The 23,311-nt window shown below is 38.0% G+C and overlaps 1 protein-coding gene across 7 annotated transcripts in view; it reads left to right on the top strand.

The window, feature by feature from the left end:
- The window catches only part of utrn (utrophin), a gene marked incomplete at its 3' end in the record, with an annotated part of 239,454 nt that overhangs the window by 133,048 nt on the left and 83,095 nt on the right, over positions 1-23,311 (top strand). For all 7 annotated transcript variants that reach the window (XM_082144953.1, XM_082144951.1, XM_082144949.1 and 4 more), the window contains exons 53-54: positions 15,140-15,312; positions 17,678-17,834. In XM_082144953.1, coding sequence (XP_082001079.1) covers positions 15,140-15,312; positions 17,678-17,834 — 330 coding nt within the window. The remainder of the gene's footprint in view (positions 1-15,139; positions 15,313-17,677; positions 17,835-23,311) is intronic.

Here is a 23,311-nt window from a genome sequence, read left to right as displayed (position 1 = left end):
CTAGTCTCCTGCACACCTGACATTTTAGTTGTTATAATATTTCAGTCATGTCATGACAACTCTCGAAATAATTTTTGTATGTTATTGAATATGGCAATGTTAATGTATTTGTTCTTGGCAGACATAGTATGGACTTGCTACTGCTAATAGAAACACAGACACTACTGTGAGCATGTGAGATCTGCTGCTGCTGCATAAATATACACACGTAAATCCCGAAGCAGATCTAGGCAGGTGGAGCTGGGGAGGAGGAGGGGTTCAGAGGAACTCTGATCCACACACAAATCCTGTTTAGTCATAATGATTCCGGCAGCGTCTGGTCCTCACATCTGGAGGAAGGTCCTCGAAGGCGTTCGACATCAGAATGTGGTTTGTTTGAATACGAGGCTCTCAGGCACAATTCCATTACAGATCACAGTCAGATCTAATTTGTTTTTGATGGCATAGACTTTGGAATAAGTAGCTTTTTATTTTTATTTAAAGTATCTTATGCTCTCCAAGGCTGCATTTACAGTATTTGATCAAAAATATAGTAAAAACAGAACTATCTGAGGACTTTCTTGGCCAAGTTTTTAGACCATGTGTGAAAGGAGCCCTATTTCCGGCACGGCTCTGTCCACACCCTCAAAACACATGTAATGTTGTACCGACCGTACCCATCTGTCAAACGCCCCGGCAGAGCTAGTGTGGTGGTGTTAGTGAGTGTCCTTATACTGTATCTCTGTCAATCTGGATGTTCTGGGATCTCTGCTCGTCTTTAATTATGAATGTTTGTGTCCATCTGCTCTTAAAATAAAGATCACTATCAGTTCACCGGTGTTACCTCTGACAGGAAATAACCGCATCAGTCACGTGACCTTTACAGCACCCGTGTGTGTGTGTGTGTGTGTGTGTGTGTGTGTGTGTGTGTGTGTGTGTGTGTGTGTGTTTGGGTGTGGTGGGTGTTTTGACAAGTCTACAATGTCACTACAATGTCAGGTTTGTAAGTCATTGTTGTTGTTGCTTCAAAATCAGCATGATCCTAGGTTATTATATTTTTGAATATTTTATTTTCATTTTGTAGTTTTAGTTTTTCCATGACTTATTTTTTAAAAAAAAAAATTTTAAATTTTTTTTTTTAAAGTCTCTTATGTTCACCAAAGCTGTTGCCATGATAACCTCAATTATTATTCCTACAGTAAATATGGAGATCCCATATTATGCTTTTGTTTGATTTATTTGTCTGTTTGTTGAGTTGGTCTAGTGTTGTTAAGGCGAGACACTACAGGCAAAAACTGTATTTTTTCATGCATCTGCCAATTTGGAGATTTTGGGCTTTTTGGCTTTTCATAAAGTGTTTTTTCAGACTAGTGGAAACATCCAAAATACACTTTTGACTGTATATATTTAGAGCACTTTATCTATTTGTGTCTGTAGATTCCAGTTACAGTATATTTCTTTAAAGGCTGTTTTCTCTAAATGAGTTTTTCCTCCTGCATTGAGCCAGAAATCTCCACTTCAGTTGCACTTACAAACACCACACTTTACAGTTTCATTTGTATCTATATTCTCAAGGTTTTTACAGAGGGGTTTATTCACATATATTTTTCCAGATTTTATTCATTAAAGAAAATGGTGAAAGTGTATTTGAGTGATTCACTGAAAAATAGAGATATCCAAAATCCCCTCTGTAAAAACCTTTGACTTCAAGAAAGATATCAGAAAAAAAATGAAACAAGAATTTTGAACCTGACTTAATCCAATGTTCTGATTTTTGTTCTAGAAATCTATGCAAATTAATTCATATTTAATTAGATAATGCCTCATTTGCATATTTAAACATAACATTTCAGAAAACTTGTAATACAAAAAATGTTTGCAAATATTAATGTAATCAATCAACTGGTGAAGTATGGTGATATATATTAGTGTTTTCTTTTACCCTATTCACCTGGGGTGTTGCCTCGATGTCTGATTGTCTCACACACACACACACACACACACACACACACACACACACGTATTGAGCTGTTGTTGGAGCGCAGCAGGAAATCACACAGGTCTGATAAGCGTGCGCTGCAGGGAGGGCCGAGCTCCTCTATTACTGAGGAATTTGGCGCTGTGATGGCGGGATGATACAGAGACCCACACAAATGATCAGAGAGAACGCCAGAGAAAAGCATTACTGTAAATCTGATGCAAAGTGTGTGTGTGTGTGTGTGTGTGTGTTGTTGCTTAAACAGTTTTCCAAGTCACTCTTTTTATCGTCCATTTTATTTTTCATCCTCGATGGCTCTAAAGCAGTGATTCTTCAGCTGCAAATGATTCATATTTGGATATTTTTCGAATTTCTGATGTAAATACTGCTTTACTTCAGTTGTGAGTGTCTGCGATCTGAAAAAGGGTGAGATGTGTTTGCTGGAAGTAACGTTAGACAACTCAACGCTGAATCTGCTTTTTTGCCTCACTGTTTCCAGCACATCTATAATGCAGCGAGTCTGACAGCAGTTCAAGCGCTTCTCGACAGATGAGAGACGTAATATACACGTCATTTCTCCAGATGCCACAATATATGTATTATTGATGTGTTTGAATTGGACTGCAAAATACTAATACATGTGATGTGTCCAACATCAAATATGTCCCTACATCAAAAAAGTAGTAGGTCCAAATGCATAGTATTCAAAAAAAACAATATGTGAAAAGTCCCCGGATGATCTACTACTTCCAGTGGGATTCTGAAGTGTGCATATGATGGACACTTCACTATATCCCATGAGGCCACGGGAGAGGAGTTATGAATGACAGTGAAATGATGCAACTGACGCTGTTAGATCACATGATAATGACAACATGGAGAATGAAGGACGTTCAGATTACACTCATACTATATAGAACATACTTTTTTATTGGTCGTGAAGTAAATTCATATTCAAATGTAGTTCCTACATACTATCATTATTCGATTTCGGACCTACAAAGGTGTGTTTGTTACAGTGAAATTATACAATTATGTATTACATTTGTCAGCAATTTATTTAGTTTTAGTCCTGTGTCAAATGTACTTTTTTAGTTTATATTTTCACATTTTATATTTCATATTTCAGTCAAGTCAACCTTTCCTGTTTTTCTTTATCAAAGAAAACTTATGCATAAAACTTTTAGTGCATAATGTTTAAACTGATAATAATGATAATTTTGCCCACAATGATTGTAGTTTTTACATTTCCTCAGAATTATTGCACTTTCAAGCACACATTAAGAGAATTGTCGAATCATACGCACGATTTATTTCACCTCATCTAGTGTAGCCTACTGATTTATTATAAGCTATTTATCATAAATGAACACTGTACATAAAAAAAAGAAATAAAAAAACTGAAAAAAAAGAAAAAAGAACGAAACTTCTCTCAGAAATTAAAATGGTGAAATGCCTAATATTAATTTCATTAATTCCAAATTACATTCATGTTTTTCTATTAAAACAACAGCAACAAAACAGAGAGTGTCACAAATTATGTATAATTACTTGTAATTATGTATAATTTTCTGTTATTACTGTAGTAACTACATGTGTAACAAGGATGCTGTAATATAAAGTGTTACCAGTGGTTTTAACTTGTGTGTGTGTGTGTGTGTGTGTGTGTGTGTGTGTGTGTGTGTGTGTGTGTGTGTGTGTGTGTGTGTGTGTGTGTGTGTGTGTGTGTGTGTGTGTGTGTGTGTGTGTGTGTGTGTGTGGTAGAGATGTGTTGGAGAGAAACTCTACCGCTGCTGGAAGTTGTTTTTGGTCACGGTGAATTCTTTGAATTGTTGTTTCCAAATATAAAAGAGCTTCGTTCAGACAAACTGCCTTAAAACATGAATACGTAATGCTCTGTTGCTAATGGCGAGAGGTTATTCCAGTTCATGTGATGTCTTTTTAATGTTTTTTTCAATGTTTAGTGATTGAAACATCATTAGCTCAAATAGCAGAGCTGCTTTATTTGAGGACAGGACCTCTGAAAGTGTCGTTCCTGTAGATACATGTGATCACAAATATACACATCTGCAAGTCTTTCTCAGATGGATCACTAATAGATTGTGTTGAGCATATGCAACCATCTGCTATCGCTGAAGTCGTGTGTGTGTGTGTGTGTGTGTGTGTGTGCTTCATGTAGGTTAGTCACGCACCAGTGAAAGATGTGGGAAAACTACTTTAAATACATTGCAATTTCAGTCAGTTTATTCTGGTTTTGTCAGATTTAGGGACATTGTCAGGGTTTCTGCGAGTCTTAAAAAGGTCTTAATTTGCACTTACACAAATTAAGGCACTTACACATATTAAAATGGTCTTAAATCAGAGCAGAAAGTCATACATTTATAAAGTCATGGCATTAAATGTTGCATGCTTTGCAAAAAAAAAAATATAATTCCTCAGTGTTTTTGTACAGGTTTTCCAAGTCTTTTATGTTTATGCTTAAAACAAGAACCAATATAAGTCAAATCTTCTAAATTAAGCAGATGTTTCTGAGCACATTGGCAGATATTTGTTTTAGTTTTAGTCATAAACTGAATTTTGATCAATTTCACAGAAAACAAGACTTCATATTTCATGTCATTTTACATCTGAAGTAAAAGTATCTTGATTTAGGAATCTAAAGAATCTTTTTTGGAGTTTGATCAGTAAAACATATTTATTTATTTATATTTCATACTGTAGTGGTTTTGAGCAAAACGGTTCAAGCAATATCTGTTGGAAGATGTATTTTCAAACTCTGAAGTGTTTCTCCTTAAACATACACATTTAGAGAACATATCGATTAGGGCTGGGCGATAAAACGATAACGATATGTATCGCGATAGACACGTAATCAATATCAATAAAAAATGCGTTCGATAAAACGTTCGATAATTATTATTTATTTTTTTTCGTTGGAAGAAACCAGCAAAGCAAGTTTGATTGCATGAACAAAGGCACTCACTCTCTAGTAACTAGATAAAACAGAAAAAGTCAGCTCGCCTGACTTAAAGTCTGACCGTAGTCAGACCAATGTCGTCTGCAGATTATGCAAGACCGTCGTCAGTTTTTCTGTTATTCGCGTGCTTATGCGCTGTTCTAGCGTGTGCGTTTCTCAGCGCATACATGTGAAGCTCACATGCACTAAAAGCCTGTCTACCAGCGCCTGAATACTAAGTTATCTTTCGAGTCTTATTTTGCTAATACTGTTATACACACAAGGTTTACATAAACTAGTCGGATATGTCTAAAGTGAAAGCAAACTTGAGAAAATTGAGAGAAAATCTGCTTGTCAAATGCGTGTATAATAGACGCGTCGCGCGCAGCTCTTAAAGAGACAGTAGTAATAGTAAACACGCTGCCGCTTGTCCTTAAAGGGATAGTTCACCCAAAAATAAAAATTATCTCATTATTTACGCACTCTAATGTTGTTCCAAACCTGTATTAATTGCCTTCTAATATTTTCTAATATTAATATTTTGAAGAATGTGGGTATCCAAACAGTAGCTGGTCCCCATTGACTTCCATAGGAGGAAAAATATACTATGGAAGTCACTGGGGTACATCAACTGTTTGGTTACCCACATTCTTCCAAATAACTTTTATTTTCAACAGAAGAAAGAAACTTATTCGAGTTTAAAACAACGTGAGAGAGTAAATTATGAAAATTAGAATTTTTAGGAGAACTATCCCTTTAATGTTAATAAAACAACAAAATGTAAAGAGAAAATCACTCACTGCTCTTGACTAATAACTTTATTAATAGCTTTAATAAGTATCAATGTATAATTTATAGAAAATAGAAAGAAATAGATTTATATAATTTATAGAAAGAAATCGTAATATTATATTTTTGCCATATCGCCCACCCCTTTATAAAGCATTTCTTACGTATTCTTTAATTTTGCACCTTAATGTTAAGAGATAATTGTTAAGTGTTCATTGTGATTTTAGACTTTTGAGTTTTCCATGGTCGTGTTGACATTTCTGCCTTTTTAACTGATGGGATTATAATCAGAGGTAGGTTAAATTTAAAATAAAAAATCTTTAAATGTAATATATTTGTCTCCTGGACTGGTCCTTATTTTAAATATGTTATAAAAAAATTCAATAATTATCGATATCGACCGATATGAAACACTTATATCGTGATACAGTTTTCAGCCATATCGCCCAGCCCTAATATCGATGTATTGAGTTCCCTTCAATTTATTTAGTAAATTCCCATTACTTGGTCTTAAAAAGGTCTTAAATAAGTCTTACATTTACCTTCGTAAAACCTGCAGAAACCCTGCAATGTCCACAAGATATAGCTAACTAAACACACACACACACACACACACACACACACACACACACACACACACACACACACACACACCATTATCAGTAAGAGACAGATGTGGACTGGACTCAGATGTTTGTTAGAAGTACCTGCACAGAAATCTGCTCCATAACAGCTAAGAAGATTAAAGTGTGTGTGTGTGTGTGTGTGTGTGTGTGTGTGTGTGTGTGTGTGTGTGTGTGTGTGTGTGTGTGTGTGTGTGTGTGTGTGTGTGTGTGTGTGTGTGTGTGTGTGTGTGTGTGTGTGTGTGTGTGTGTGTGTGTGTGTGTGTGTGTGTGTGTGTTCTGTGTCTGTGTGTATGGTTCTCCTAAGGAAGTTAAAGCATTCATGAACAGTGGTCGTGTTGAAACATGTCCGTGACTCAAACCACCCTCTTCAGCTCAAACTTTGATTGATCAGTTTCTCTTCCCATAGTTCCCAGTTCCCGTTCACCCATCACCCTTTTCTTTCACCTCTCGCCCTCTTTCCACTTCCAGTCGGTTGTGTGTATTTCTCCAGCCAGTGTCTTGAAGTGTCCCCACTGAGCGCTGATGTTTCCGAGTGTGTTTATTCTCCTCGTTCATAATCATCTGCGTTACTTTTGTTTGCGTAAACAAGCATTCTCATGTATTAACTCCTGAACTATTATGTGTTACACATATTCATATCCTGATTTGATTGTAATCCAGCAGGGTTTGTTTACTCTCTCTCACACACACACACACACCCACACATCAAACGTGCTGCTCTGGATATTCATTATGTAATTGCTCTAATGAAGTAAAGGCACTTCAAAGAGGTTCGCTCATGAATATTCGCAATTGTCTTCTGTCTCTGCTCCTAGCCTCTTTAGACTGCGCGTGTGTGTACGTTCGGGCCACATGGCCCCTGACATGCTGACTTTATGTATTTAGACAAGCCAAGAAAGAGCCCATATGTACGTTCTGAATTTCAAAGGACGCGTAACACACACTCACACACACTTTGAGGAGCTCTGCGTGAGGCTGTTTGACTCCCGAGCGCTGCACAGAATGGAGGAGGTGGTGATATCTAAAGGAAATGGGAAATATTAGCAACAAATTATTAAAAAAGAAGCACAAATGTGAAAGATGGGAACATGAGAGAGTGATTTCTAGTATTTTAGTCGGTCAGACTTCATCGATGATGAACCGAGACCAGTGAGAGGAGAGCGATTACATGATATAGTACACGTGTCGAACAGAAGTCTGTTCCTCTGAGAGTGTTTACTGCTATATCTACATGCCACTGTTTACTGGAATATGTTACAATATCTGCGGCATCACTACATGTGTCTAATATCTGTCATAAGTTCTAATATCTGGATTATGAACACTGTAAAAAGTGATCAGTTGACTTAACTTAAAAAAAAGCGAGGAAACCTGTTGCCTTAAAATTAGGTTAAAAACTTCATGAGATTTTTCAATTACGCATGAAGGTTGTTTACTTAAAGCAGGTTTCCTCACTTTTTTTAAAGTCCCCCTGTGGTGTAAACCAAGCTTTTAATGTTGTTTATATGTCTATGTGGTGTTTAATATGCTTTAAGACAAACCATGTGCAGATTCATAAGTCGACAGCATTGCTGAGTATTTTCTCCTTAAAACTGCAGTGAACCAAAGACAGTCTCAAAAACACGGTTTGAAATCGCTGGTGTTTCTGACGTCACAAACTACCTTGTAACCAATCAGAACAACGTGTGATCATCAACGATCTCTGACCTGAGTGAGTGAGTGGAGGCGGGGCTCATTTGCATATTCGAAAAACCGTGTATACTAAATGAGGCAAGAGTGTAGAGTTACATTCAATCTAGTTTAAGCCATAAAGAATTTTTTTTCAAGGAAAAAACATTTAAATATGTAATTTCAGTGACCAAAGATGAGTTTTAAAGTGATACAATTATTGACTACAGGGGAATTTTAAGTCAACTGATCACTTTTTACAGATCTGCTGAAGTTCACACTGAGCATCATAATGAGGAAGAAAGGTGATGTAAGTGACTCTGAACAGGGCATGGTTGTTAGTGCCAGACGGGCTGGTCTGGGTCTTTCAGAAACTGCTGATCTACTGGGATTTTCATCCACAATCATAGAGAACGGTCTGAAAAAAGAGAAAATATCCAGTGAGCGTCAGTTCTGTGGGTGAAAATGCCTTGTTGATGTCAGAGGAGAATGACCAGACTGGTTCAGCTGATAGAAAGGCAACAGTAACTCAAATAAACACTCGTTACAACCGAGGTCCAACCTTGAAGCAGATGTGACACTGTTTTGCTGGACTTTACACACATATCACAAATACTGTATATGTTATACACTAATATATTGTGTATGTTTCAGTAATTAGTGACAATTTATGCAATATGTGGCAATATCAGCAGTTTATTGCTGTGTATGTTGCAGTAATCGGTCATATCTGCATTGTGTCATTAATATGTCACCTCAATAAGTCGCAATATCTGCAAATGTATTGATGTGTACATTGCTGTAATTAATCACAATATCTACAATTTTTCACTTTGCTGCTGCAATAAGTCACAATAATTCCCAATATCCACAAAATGTCACTGTCCCGTGTCACAATAGTCCCAACAATGTCAGTATGTCACTGCAGTGAGTCACAATATATAGTCACTAAAATGTTGGATGTTAGAAGGTTCAACGATGGTGTGTGTGCGATTTAGTTTAGTGATTAAGGTGTTTATCAGATGTGTGTACACATATGACTTCAAATGGAAGATGATTCTCTAGATCGCATCACATGTTGTGTTGTCACGTACTCGTGCTTACTGGGTTTGATCTCTCGCTCGCTCATATTCTGCAGACTTTCACAGATGCTCAAGTTGTTGCGATACTTCATAAAACAGTCTTTCCCGCCTTCACCTTCTAGTCGAACATTCTTCTCTTTCATTTTCGACACTGTGCTCCCTCTCTTTCATGGTGGGGCCCTACAGGAAGTGTGTGTGTGTGTTAGTTTGGAGTGGAGGGAAAGAGGAGGGGAAACAGAGGATGCTGAATAAAATAATAAACAGCTGCCACTGGGGAGAGAGAGAAAGAGAGAGAGAGAGAGAGAGAGAGGGGGGAAAAGTCAACTCTGGGAGCCAGCAGTCAGAGAAGAACAAGAGGACGGGCCACTGACTGAGGAAAGGTGGACCGCCGGGAAGAGTTTTAGGGAAACTTTGGGGAAGTTCTGGAAATGTGTCTCAAGCTGCCTGTGGAGATCTGACCCGTACATCTCAGGAGTTTCTTGAAGTGCTCAGTTGAGGACTTGTGAACGCAAAGATGAAGAGCGTCACATTCACAGCTCTGCTTCTGGCCTGTCCTCATGTCTAGATATGGAGGTGTTCTCCTCAAGATCAGATGTTCAGCGTTCTTCTCGACTTTCTGACTCTGAGTCTGTGTTTTCTGCAGCCCTGCTGTTCTCCTTCTCTGCCCGCCAGCATGAACCACACAGAGGCTCTTTGACACGGGTAATTGACTACGAACGCTTGCCCGAGGGTCACAGGAACTTAGAGGAGGAACAAGACTCTTTCTGTGTGCGTCTGTACGAGAGCGCATGTGAGATCTTTGTGAGTTAAAGCAGCGAAGTCATCTCCAGATCTCTGAACCAACAGTTGGATATTTGGTTGAGTTCCTCCTTCAGTCTACCTCCAACCCACCCAGGCCTTCTCCTCACGCCGTCCCGAACCCCGATCGAGACCCTTCAAGCACTGGAGCATGCGGATCTCGGCTCAGAGCGACAGGTCTTCAGCACAGGCGCTCAGGCTCTGCTCTACGCTGGCAGACGATGAAGCCGTGATGTGTTCGTGCTCTTCCACAGATGTTCCTGCATATAATAAGCTGTATTATGCGCGTGTGGACCACCAGAGGAGACTGATCCGCTGCCTGCTTTCTCTCCGTCTTCGGCGTTTTGTAATGTAGTGCGGTGGAGGTAGACGGAGATCATGATGATCGGTCTGAACTTCAGCTTGCAGGAGTTGCTGGAGAAGTTTGAGGAGGTATTTTTACATTTGCTTCTCATTGGATCACAAAGTTTCACAAGTGCCGAATGCAAGTGTAAACTGGCAGTTTCTCACCGGTTTGTTGGTGATTATATCAGGAACTTCAACATACTAGATTTTTAGGAATGAACCAATAAAACAAAGATTCTGGTTACACATTATTTTAAGTGGTTTCAATGTAATTACACAAATACGTTCTGAGTAATATGAATTAACATCATGTACTTTACCAGGTTTTTATCATTAAATTGATCATTGATTGATTTTATGGAACTTTATTTTAGTGCCCTTGTTACATATGTACTTACTATAGTAATAACAGTAAATTATGCATAATTACATACAACTAACACTCAACCAAATCCTAACCCTAAAGTAAGTACATTAAATATATAATTGCAATGTAAAATTGCACTCCTTAAAATAAAGTGCAACCAAAAAATGCATTACTTAAAATAAAAAGCATGAACTAATTTAACAAAATGGGTAACACTTTATTTGTGCCCTTGTTACATGTAGTTACTATAGTAATTACTATAATTACTATAACTATAAACTATTGTGCATAATTACACGCAACCAACCCCAAACCAAACCCTATTCCTAACCCTATAGTAAGTACATGTAGTTAACTCAAATTACTCAGTACTTAAATGTACAATTACATTGTAACACGGATACCTTAAAATAAAGTGTAACCAACATTTTCTTTAAATTAATGTATTTTATTAAGCTGACATGGCAACATTTTTCACTTTTGTTTAGTTTGAGTTGAAGTACTAAAATAAATAAAAATAAATAAACAAATTTAAACTTTATAATAACTATATAGAAATAAAAAAAACGAATAAAATGAGAAAAATACAACAAAATACTATAACTTTAGCTAAAATGAAAGTGAAAACCGAAAAATGTAATTAAATCTAATTCAAAATGGTAACAAAAACTATAAATAGTATCAAAGATAGTAAAATAACATTGATACAAATAACATGGGTTGGGGTTTCGTTATTTCTATTGTAACTACGTTTGTAATAGGACACTGTAAAATAAAATGTTTCTTAAATTCAAGTTGATTTTAATTAAATCAAGGTGCCGATAAGGCAGTAAAAATGATAATTATTATACATGACTAATAAATGTCTAATATAAAAATGTATGCTATTGTCTTAATTGAATAGTCAGAATGATAGTTTGACCCTTATTCAAACGATTCACTTCAAACTATCTACTCCAGATAAAATGTGTTGCAACTTATGTGTCTTTAAAACATTGAGCTTCAGAGGTTTATCTAGAATGCCGTAAGTTATCTTTTTCCTGCAGAACTCAATCTGGCGACACACATGTGGAAAATTGTTCTCCTTATACCACTAAAACTAAAACATGAGGAACAAAGTCATATTTTTGTGACCATTCACTAAACGAGGTAGTTTTGTCTCGTGTATATAGTCTCGTGTATATAGTCTCGATAGTCTCATGTATATAGTCTCGTGTATATAGTCTCGTGTATATAGTCTCGTGTATATAGTCTCGTGTATATAGTCTCGTGTATATAGTCTCGTGTATATAGTCTCGTGTATATAGTCTCGTGTATATAGTCTTGTGTGTATATAGTCTCGTGTATATAGTCTCGTGTGTATATAGTCTCGTGTATATAGTCTCGTGTATATAGTCTCGTGTGTATATAGTCTCGTGTGTATATAGTCTCGTGTGTATATAGTCTCGTGTATATAGTCTCGTGTGTATATAGTCTTGTGTGTATATAGTCTCGTGTATATAGTCTCGTGTGTATATAGTCTCGTGTATATAGTCTCGTGTATATAGTCTCGTGTGTATATAGTCTCGTGTGTATATAGTCTCGTGTATATATAGTCTTGTGTATATAGTCTCGTGTATATAGTCTCGTGTATATAGTCTCGTGTATATAGTATATAGTCTCGTGGATATAGTCTCGTGTATATAGTATATAGTCTCGTGTATATAGTCTCGTGTATATAGTATATAGTCTCGTGTATATAGTCTCGTGTATATAGTATATAGTCTCGTGTATATAGTCTCGTGTATATAGTATATAGTCTCGTGTATATAGTCTCATGTATATAGTCTCGTGTATATAGTATATAGTCTCGTGTATATAGTCTCATGTATATAGTCTCGTGTATATAGTATATAGTCTTGTGTATATAGTCTCGTGTATATACATCTGTCACTAATATGCAGGAGAAAAAACGATGTGTATATGGAAATGAATAATGTCCTGTCCTGTAGAGAATGTCCTACAAGCTCTGATCTGTCAACTCTCCCAATGATGTCCTTGATCAGACACTCAGCCTCAGGTTGTCGCAGGGACTGTACAGCATTCAGTGTTCTGTTAGTCACTCTGGATAAAAGTGTGTGTTATCTGTGTAATAACTGCTTTTAGGGCTTTCAATACACTCAGTTTGAAGAGCATCTCCCACCTGTGGAAGTGTGTAATGCTGAACAGTGTTTCTCACTATGGGTGTGTGTGTGTTTGTGTGTGTTAGTCGATGAGGATGCTTCCGTCAACCAACAGGGAAAGGTCAAACAGGAAAATGTCACTTTTTTTTCCATTTAACCTCTCTCTCTCTCTCTCTCTCTCTCTCTCTCTCTCTCTCTCTCTCTCTCTCTGTAAGTCTGGTTAAATGAAAGCACGCTGAACGACAGCTCTAGGGAGTCTTTATGATCGAGAAGCAATTATTTAACTTTATTAACGAGAAAAGCTTTTTTATTGCCACGTTTAATAGGTCAGACTGCCAGATGAGGGAGTTTTAGTGTGTGCGGGGCTCGTGGTTGAATTGATCACAGTTAAATATTTCATTAAGAACTGTAACAGATGAACTGCAGAAACGAGACTTCGCTCCAGAAACATGTGGTGTGCTGAAGCTTCAGTCCTAGGGGTGACGGTGGATATTTGTGCATGTGAATCTCAAACACGTACATGTATTACTTAAACCATAGTCTACAGTTAGACAGCCTGACCAGTGGATCGCACCACTCCATGCATATTGCAGTTATAAATGAAAATAATCGTACAAAATAATTGCAAGCTCAGATCTGATTGGCTGACTATGTATATTCTGGGTGACGGTTGCTATTTACCATTTACCAGACAGCATCTTCTGCATCAGTCACTGGATTTTCCAAAGTTTGTGATCTTCGTTGCATCAAATCTTTGAAAGATTTCAAGTTTGTTTTGGAGGTTTTTTTTTGTTTATTTTTTATGTTTTTGTTTTGTTTTGTTTTCCAAAAAGTTTGTAAGGTTCGTGGCATGAAATATTTAAAAGATGTCAAGTTTGTTTTGGAGTTTTGTTTTTAGTTATTATTATTTTTATTTTATTTTTTGTTTTGTGTTTTGTTTTGTTTTCCAAAGTTTGTGAGGTTCATGGCATCAAATCTTTGAAATTATATATACATATATATATATTTTTTTTTTTTGAAGTTTTATTTACTTTTTTTTTTTTTGTTGTTGTTTGTTTTCCAAAGTTTTTGAGGTTGGTGGCATAACATCATTGAAAGATTTCAAGTTTGTTTCTGAGTTTTGTTTTGTTTAGTGTGTTGGTTTTGTTTGTGAGGTTCGTGGCATCAAATCTTTGTAAGATTTAATTTGTTTCTTTTTGTTTTGTTTGACTAAATGTTTTGTTGGTTGGGACTTTCTGTTTCCAGTAATATCGATGTTCATGAACAGGACTGTCTATGTCACTTAAGTCAGAATGTAAGTCACTTTATTTATCAGTCAAACAGTGTATTACAATCTTGCAATCCTAAGTTCACAGAAAATAAATCTGTATCTAAATTGTTTACCTATTTATTTTCTGGTGTGTGTGAACTGATCTGTCTTTCTATTGGGACCTTCAACAGAATACACTACATTATCCTTTTCTGTGTTGTCACAGCAGCACACAGTTGGTGTTGGTGTGTGTATTCATTGGCATTCGTGTGTGTTTTCTTTAAAGGAATGACAGAGGGAGAGAGTTTGTTAAATTGCAGAGAGCACTTTGGAAATGAACTGGAAAAGACCCAACCCTCCTTTTACTGTCCTCTACTCAACATGCCTCAATCTGGCAAATTCAAGCAAGCTTTATTAGCATGACTATGGTGCAGTATTTCCAAAAAAATACTTTGACTATCAGTGTATCCTGTCAGAAATAACCGCAAAGAAACCACACAGGCATCCAATCAATCATCGACGTTGATGTATCATGGATACCCAGAGTGACATTAGTTACAGTTTAGCTGTGTGGCAGCAATGATTTGATTGACAGGAAATGCTGCAGTGTTTGAATAGTAAACTTTGAAGGCATTTTTATATTACTATTTGGTATTAAATATGATGCCGGTTGTGATAAATTGTGTGTTATCATCATAGGTAGGTGGTACGTGTGGTGCTGTGTTATGAAAAGAATGAAAACTGAACTCCGTAATCTACTGAAATGAAAAAAAAAAAAATAAAAAAAAAGACATTAAGAATATATTTAGATAAAATCTATACCATAATACTGAAACAAGTGACTTCGTATAGGTGACTAGTTTGTGTGCTCAGTATCTTCATGTGCGCTTTCACAAGTAATGTAATTAATCTTAATTTTGAAATGAGCTTGTGTGTGTGTGTGTGTGTGTGTTTGTGTGTGTGTGTGTGGAGAGGTTCAGTATCAGACTGACAGCTTTAATTGCGTATTTCTCTCTCAGCGGAGAAGGTGTGGAAGCATCTCTTCCTTGATTTATTTAGCTTTACCTTTAACGAATCCACATAATGAAGGTGATAACTGTGCAATTAAAGCAATCTCTGTCTCCCTCTGTGTGTGTGTAGGACATCCAGGCGGAGATCGAGGCTCATAATGATGTTTTCAGGAGTGTGGAGGGGAATAAGATGAAGATGGTGAAGGCTCTGGGGAGCTCTGAGGAGGCAGTATTTCTCCAGCAGAGACTGGATGACATGAACCAGCGCTGGAACGACCTGAAGGCCAAATCTGCCAATATACGGTCAGTCACACACAACACCTCGAGTTCAAGTGCACACGTTAATGTTGAGGTCACTTGAAAATCATCACACGAGTCACTGGTGGAGCCGCGTTTCTGTTATGTTGTCAAATTGAGCAGGTGTGTGTGTGTGTGTGTGTGTGTGTGTGTGTGTGTGTGTGTGTGTGTGTGTGTGTGTGTGTGTGTGTGTGTGTGTGTGTGTGTGTGTCACAAGCATAGTTGTTGTATATGTGTGTGCCATTTTAAAGGGTAAATGGGCTAACAGGAGAGTGTGTATGTGTGTGTGAGAGGACAACAATGTAATTGTGTGCTCTAATGTCTGCTGTTTTATTAAATCTAATTAGGCACTAATTAGTGAACATGCATAATTACAAGTCTTGCTGATGCGGTCATTAACATACACCAAGGCTTAACGCTTGCTTTTTTCCCAAGGTGCAAGTTGGAAAAATTAGGAGCACATGAAAAACTTTTAGTGACGCGATATAAATGTATACATAAAAAAAAAAAAAAAAAAATTCTTAAGAACATTTGAATAAAAATTCAGGACTTTTAACTCTTTCCCCACCAGTTTTTTATTTTTATTTTTATTTTTTAAGTTGCCAGCAACTACCAGCGTTTTTGATAATTTTCACAAGTTTCATGGCCCTCAGAATATCTTGTTGTATGAATATCTGAACATGCAATATATAAAAAAAAAAGACTTGTTTTATCAACACTTGTATGTGGGCGTGTTTCATATAAAGAAAAAAGCAACATTTTGAACAAAAAACTGAGATTTTTTTTCCTTTTTTTTCACAGACTTCAATGTGCGTAAGCAATGCTTCTATCTCTTGTTTCTGCTCCTTTTTATCTGTGTTTTGATCCGGAGATTCTGTACTATTTTAGAAGATGCACAATAGCGCCCCCTACCGTATGATAATGAAAACACGGAAAGATCGAAAATTGTGTCAATGGTGTTGGCGTGTTGTCTTACAACCGTCTGCATCAACTGGGGCAACCTGATCAAACTCACATGCCTGAAGCTTGATTAGGCCATTATCCTGAAGACCTTTATTCTGTTTTTCCATCCCCAAATTTAAGACCTCTTAAAATTATAATTAAGATGTTTGTTATACCATATAAGATATTCAAGACTTTTTATGATCTTAAATAGCATTAAGCTTTTTTTAAGGACCTTCTGGACACTATATAATACACCAAAAGTATTGGGACACCTGATCAACAGGGACTGTAATGACGTCACATTCTAAATACTTAAATATTCATATGGAGTTGGTCCCCCTTCACAGCTGTAACAGCTTCCACTCTTCTGGGAAGGCTTTCCACAAGATTTTGGAGGTTTTTTGTGGGTATTTTTGCCCATTTATCCAGTAGCACATTTGTGAGGTTAGGCTCTGATGTTGGACGAGAAGTCCCGTCTCACAATCTCCATTCCACTTTTTCCCAAAGGTGTAGATGGGGTTGAGGCCAGGACTATGTGCCGGCCAGTCAAGTTCCTCCACACCAAACTCATCCAACCATGTCTTTATGGACCTTGTTTTGTACAGTCATGCTGGAATAGTAAAAGGGCCTTCCCCAAACTGTTCCCACAAACTGTTCCCACAAACTGTTCCAAAGTTGGAAGCACAGCATCATCCAAAATGTCTTGGTATGCTGAAGCTTTAAGACTTCCCTTCACTGGAAGTAAGAGGCCTAGCCCAACCTCTGAACAACAGCCCCACACCAGTATCCCTCCTCCACCAAACTACAGTTGGCACAATAGTCAGGCTGGTAACGTTCTTCTGGCATCCGCCAAACCCAAAGTCACTCAAAAGACTGCCAAACAGAGAAGTGTAATTTGTCAATCCACAGGACATGTTTCCACTGCTCTCTTGGCAGCGTGATTACGCCACTTTATTCAACGCTTGGCATTGTAGTCGGCGATGTGAGCCTGGCATGCAAATGCTCGGCCATGGAAACCCATTCCGTGAAGCTCCCGCCTCACAGATTTTGTGCTGATATTAATGCCAGTGGAAGCTTCACTCTTCAGCTATGAGATCAGCAGAGCTTTGGTGACTGTTACGGATGCGCCTCAGCCATTGGTGATCTTTGTGACTTTATGTGGTCCTCTGCTTCGTGGCTGAGTTGCTGCTGTACATTTTATAGTTCGCACACATCTATTTTTAGTCGCAAATGTGAGTGAAACGCTCACATTGTTGAGCCCTGCATTCTCACACACAGTTTCACCTGTTGCACTCGTTTTGTGCTGAGAAAGTCTGTTGGAAAGTTCTCCGGTTTAACTGTGTTTGTAGGAAAATCCTGATGCATTCTTAATCTTCCATCTTAATCTAGTTGTAAGGTTTATTTAAATGCTTAAACGTGTGTGCAGGGCTCATCTGGAGGCCAGTGCTGAGCGCTGGAACAGGCTTCTGTCAGTACTGGAGGAACTGGGCCGCTGGATCAGTGTGAAGGACGAGGAGCTGAATAAACAGATGCCCATCGGAGGAGACGTGCCCACACTACTGCAGCAGCAGATCCACTGCACGGTGAGAGGACACACACTCAGATCAACTCACTGCTATCTTCTCTCCTATCATCTTGTGTATTTTGTCTTCTCATCTAGTCTCCTCTCTCGCTTTTCAACTCAACTCCTCTCTCCTCATCTCATTTGGTAACTTTCGCTCCCATGTATTTCTCTTCTTATTGTCTCTGGTCTTCTCTCATTTCCTCTTGTCTAATTTCTCTCTTCTCAACTTGTCTCCAATTTTATATAATTTTTTTATCTTGTCTCATTTCATCTCCTCTTATCTCTGTATCATCCTGTCTCTTCTCTCTTCCTTGTTTTTCTTTCTCTCCTTTCTCCTCTCCTCTCCTCTCCTCTCCTCTCCTCTCCTCTCCTCTCCTCTCATCTCATCTTCTCTTGTCTCCTCTCCTCTTGTCTGATATCATCTTGTTTCCTCTCATCTTCTTCATCTCCTCTCATTTTGTCTCATCTCCTCTTGTCTCCTCTCCTCTTGTCTGATATCATCTTGTTTCCTCTCATCTTCTTCATCTCCTCTCATTTTGTCTCCTCTCCTCTTGTTTCCTCTAGTCTCATCTCCTCTTGTCTCGTATTGTCTCCTTTCATTTACTCTCATCTTGTTTCCTCTAGTCTCATCTCATCTCTTCTTCATCTCCTCTTGTCTCCTTTCATCTACTTACATCTAGGGCTGCATCTATCGATTCTTTTTGTAATCGATTAATCTAGCACTTAATCGATCGATTAATCGAGTAATCGGATAAAAAATGTTTGTGTGTTTTTAAACAACCAAAACAAATAATGCATAACGAAAATGATGTGGCTGTAAAATGATCAAGCATTTGGCTTTTATTTCTCAAAAAAAAAAAACTGAGGTATTTATTCCAACTCCAACATTTGGCTCCAAAACTAAGCCTATTTATTGCAATTTTTACCCATTTAGTGTTTATAAGTGCCAGTGCCAACAATTATATAACAATACAGTTGTCAAGTTGTCAATACAAGTCAACTTACTGTAAAACATGTATAACATGTAAAACTATGAATACAAACTTAAATAGTAAAGGCCATTTGGCCTTAGTTTTGTCTTCTTAATACAACATTAAAAAAAGGATTGCATTTAACTGCAATTTAACTTCAAATTGCATGCACTGGAGACACCTACACATAGTGTAGCTTTGAAAAGGGGATTGTTTAATTGCAAATATGCATTTTGTTAAATAGAAAAACAACAGCATTTTGTTTTTCACTTAGGCTAAGTATATTAGCACGTTTTGTAGTATTATATTTTTTGTTAATTGAAAATGTTCTATGCTCGCCTCAATTTCTTTGGTAGCCGATTATAATGTCTTCCCCAAAAGTGGATTTGGAGAAGCAGGCTGGTGGGGAGTTTCATTTTTTGTTGTTGTCTGTAACTATTTGGCAGACGTGACGTACAAACAAGGCCTCGCAAAGACTGCAATACAATATTGTTCCTCCATCACGTCCCGGTGTATACAGTGAATGCATGCTGAAATTATTGTTGCGTGGCTACATAAAAGTTTAAGCATGTGATGCATTGCCGCAACGGATTGAAGCGCGCGTCCGCGTTAAAGATAGAGCGGTGTGTGCGCGAGCCACACGAGAAAACACTGTATCCGCGCCACTGATCGCAGCGGCAACGAACACTTTGATCACTTGATTTAAACACATTTCAGTGACATGATGGGTTTTAACTTCATTCAGGAGATTTTGGGTAACTGCACAACTGACAGATGACTTTGAGCGCACCGCCACCGTGTGTGTGTGTGTGTGTGTGTGTGTGTGTGTGTGTGTGTGTGTGTGTGTGTGTGTGTGTGTGTGTAACCATAGCGACAATACGACCAACTTTCGGACCCTGCACTTAAGCCTATAATTTTGTTTTTAAAAATGTAATTATGTATTTAAAAGTTGCGTTTACCTTTACTCTCCGCCATCGCGCCAACTAAATTCAAAATGTATCACGCGCTATGGTGTGCTTCCTGAACACTGAACAACGGTCCGTGTGAAATCAGATCCCTGCGAGTATAGTGTGCGTCATAGGAATTTAACGAGGCTTCGAGGCAGAGTTTTTGCCTCGAGGAATTTTTGTAATCGAGTAACTCGAGGAATCGTTTCAGCCCTACTTACATCTCGTCTCCTCTCCACTCATCTCCTCTCCTCTCTTCTCCTCCCTCATCTCCTCGAGTCTACTCTTCTCTCGTCATCTTGTCTCCTCTCGTCTCGTATGATCTCCTCTTGTTTCATCTCGTCTGATCTCGTCTCCTTTCATCTACTCTCATCTTATCTCCTCTCCTCTCTTCTCCTCTCCTCTCATCTTGTCTTGTCCCGTGTTCTCTCGTCTGATCCCCTCTCGTCTCCTCTTGTCTCCTTACATCTCCTCTCGTCTCATCTCCTCTTGTATTCTCTTATCTTGTCTCCTCTCCTCTCGTCTAATCTCATCTTATCTCCTTTCATCTCCTCTCATCTGATCTCATCTTGTCTCCTTACATCTCATCTTGTCTCCTTTTATCTCCTCTCATCTGATCTCATCTTGTCTCCTTACATCTCATCTTGTCTCCTTTTATCTCCTCTCCTCTCATCTGATCTCATCTTGTCTCCTTTCATCTCCTCTCATCTGATCTCATCTTGTCTCCTTTCATCTCCTCTCATCTGATCTCATCTTGTCTCCTTACATCTCATCTTGTCTCCTTTTATCTCCTCTCCTCTCATCTGATCTCATCTTGTCTCCTTACATCTCATCTTGTCTCCTTTTATCTCCTCTCATCTGATCTCATCTTGTCTCCTTTCATCTCCTCTCATCTGATCTCATCTTGTCTCCTTACATCTCATCTTGTCTCCTTTTATCTCCTCTCCTCTCATCTGATCTCATCTTGTCTCCTTATATCTCATCTTGTCTCCTTTTATCTCCTCTCATCTGATCTCATCTTGTCTCCTTTCATCTCCTCTCATCTGATCTCATCTTGTCTCCTTACATCTCATCTTGTCTCCTTTTATCTCCTCTCCTCTCCTCTCATCTGATCTCATCTTGTCTCCTTTTATCTCCTCTCCTCTCATCTGATCTCATCTTGTCTCCTTACATCTCATCTCCTCTCCTCTCGTCTCCTCTCGTCTCATCTCCTCTTGTCTTCTCTCAACTTGTCTCCTCTCGTCTCATCTCATCTTGTCTCCTTTCATCTCCTCTCCTCTCATCTCATCTCATATGGTCTCCTTTCATCTCCTCTCCTCTCGTCTCATCTCATCTTGTCTCCTTACATCTCATATGGTCTCCTTTTATCTACTTTCCTCTCCCCTCCTTTCCTCTTCTCTCCTCTTCTCTCCTCTCATCTCATCCCATCTCCTGTCTAATTTTGTCTCTTATTTCATCTTGTCTCTTCTTTCCATCTTTTTATCTTCTACACATTTTTTCCTCCATTCTCTGGCATTTCATTATCTCATCAGATTACCCTGCGGGGAATATTAGAGTGTTTATGCCACTCTGTTAAATCATCATATTGGCCAGTTATGTTCGGATCATGTGTTTGGATCATGTGTCACAGAGTGTGTGTACAGCGCGTCTCCGAAAAAACAAATCACCAAAATGTGTCATTAACTGTCTGTGAGATAATAACAGTAATCAAACTGATAGCAGGCCTGAACAGAACAATCAGACCGTTTACCATCTCACCTTTACTCGAAAACATTTTAATCAGTGTTTGACTAACCCAGCATCACAAATAACGTTTTTAAATGTTTACATGCACAGATCCAGAGATGCATCTGCTAATTAAGAGCTGTTTAAGGAGGTTTTGTGGCATGTTTAAAGGAAAATTCTGGCCCTTTTCTGGCTTCTTTTTGCTGTTTGATGTAAGAAGACCTACAGCGCTGAACAACCACCGCAGGGAATTATGGGAAGGTGGCAGGAAGGTTGAAACTGTAACGAGTCTGTGACAGTTTGGTTATGCTCTCTCTCTCTCTTTCTCAGACAGTTTGACTAATGATTCTCTTGAGCGAAGAGAAAGATTGCCCCCCCTGTTTTGACTTTCTCCCACTCTCTCTCTCGCCGCCTCATCTTTTTCTCGGGCTCTTATAATAGATTGTCTTTGAGCCGGCTGCCCTGGTAAGAGCTTTAGCCGTGCGGGGACAAAACGCCAGGCCTTTTGAACACGTCACGGCTGATTAGTGTGCCGTGCCAAGCGGGCGGGACCAGGATAGAGCACCCCAGAACACCAGATGGAAGTGAAAATGAATAATTTGTGTGAGGTCTGAGAGACTAAAAAGAGGCGAAACACTGTCTGTCTGAAAACTTCCAGCCATAAAGACACTGAGCCAGTTAGAGAGACGCCGCAATCGGAATGACCTTTATCCCGAGATTAATTGAGGTCATTAGATGAAATGGAAACAGTGGCTTTTCCATTTTGAAAAGGTGATTTTCTAAGTACATTTTGATATTGAATTTAATAATGTATGTTTTAATTTCATTGTGCAATCTCAGACTAAATGAATATATTTTGGTTAATATATTAATAAATATTATGTTGTGAAATAGTTATGCCTTTAGAAAGGTAACAGGGTTGACACTTTAATTTAATTTGCACGGTTTTCACAGTTTAATTTGACATTACAAGCCTTGTGCTCAAAGCTTGACACTACGAAGAATAGAAGGATAATTTGATGCTGGTACTTCCATAAAATGCCCAATTTTAAAGTACTGAATCTGTTGTTTATGAATCAAAATCATGGTAAAAGGGTTGACATGAGCTCATCTCCTTCTGACAATACAAGTAATATACCTTACTTTAATTGACTTTACTTTACTTTACTTTACTTTACCTTACATTACCTTAACCATACCTTACTTTATTGCATTGACTATTACCAAAATGATAATAACAGGGTTGACAAATTTATCTGGGGACAAAAATGTCATTATTTTTTAACTAAAAGCTCATAAGACAGCTCATATTTACACAAATGTATATGAAAAGCAAAATTAGCACCTGTTTTGTAAAATCAACCTGTAAATAAAATATATATGGTCTGTTAGACCATTATTACTTGAAAATGTTCCTCTTAGCTGGTGTGCAACACTAGTTTATCTCCATTTCATAGTTATTGAATGTGTCTCTGCGTGTGGTGGGTTTCTGTTAGCATATTAATGTATGTAATCTTACCCACGCAGCATTCATTTGATTATTAGCGATTAAGTTTACAGAGTACCTGAGGACAGTTCCTCTGAATTCCATCATCTTTTTGTCTCAGTAATGGTGTTTATTAATCATACACCTAATTATCCAATAGAAAAGCCTCCTTTATTGCAGCCATAATTAAAACTATCAATCACCTTTAAGGAAAGTCCTCTAAAAAACAGAGAGTGGGAGACTGTGTGTTATTCTTAGTTTTAGTTGATAAAGGGTGTAATGCTAAAAAGCTTTTTACTGTAACAAGGACAAATGACTTATGTAATATCAGAGACAATTTTTATCGACCTTTTAATGGAATAATTCA

This window comes from Leuciscus leuciscus, assembly GCF_965113295.1.
Source record: "Leuciscus leuciscus genome assembly, chromosome: 18".
NCBI lineage: Eukaryota > Metazoa > Chordata > Actinopteri > Cypriniformes > Leuciscidae > Leuciscus > Leuciscus leuciscus.
This window is presented reverse-complemented; position numbering and strand designations above follow the sequence as displayed.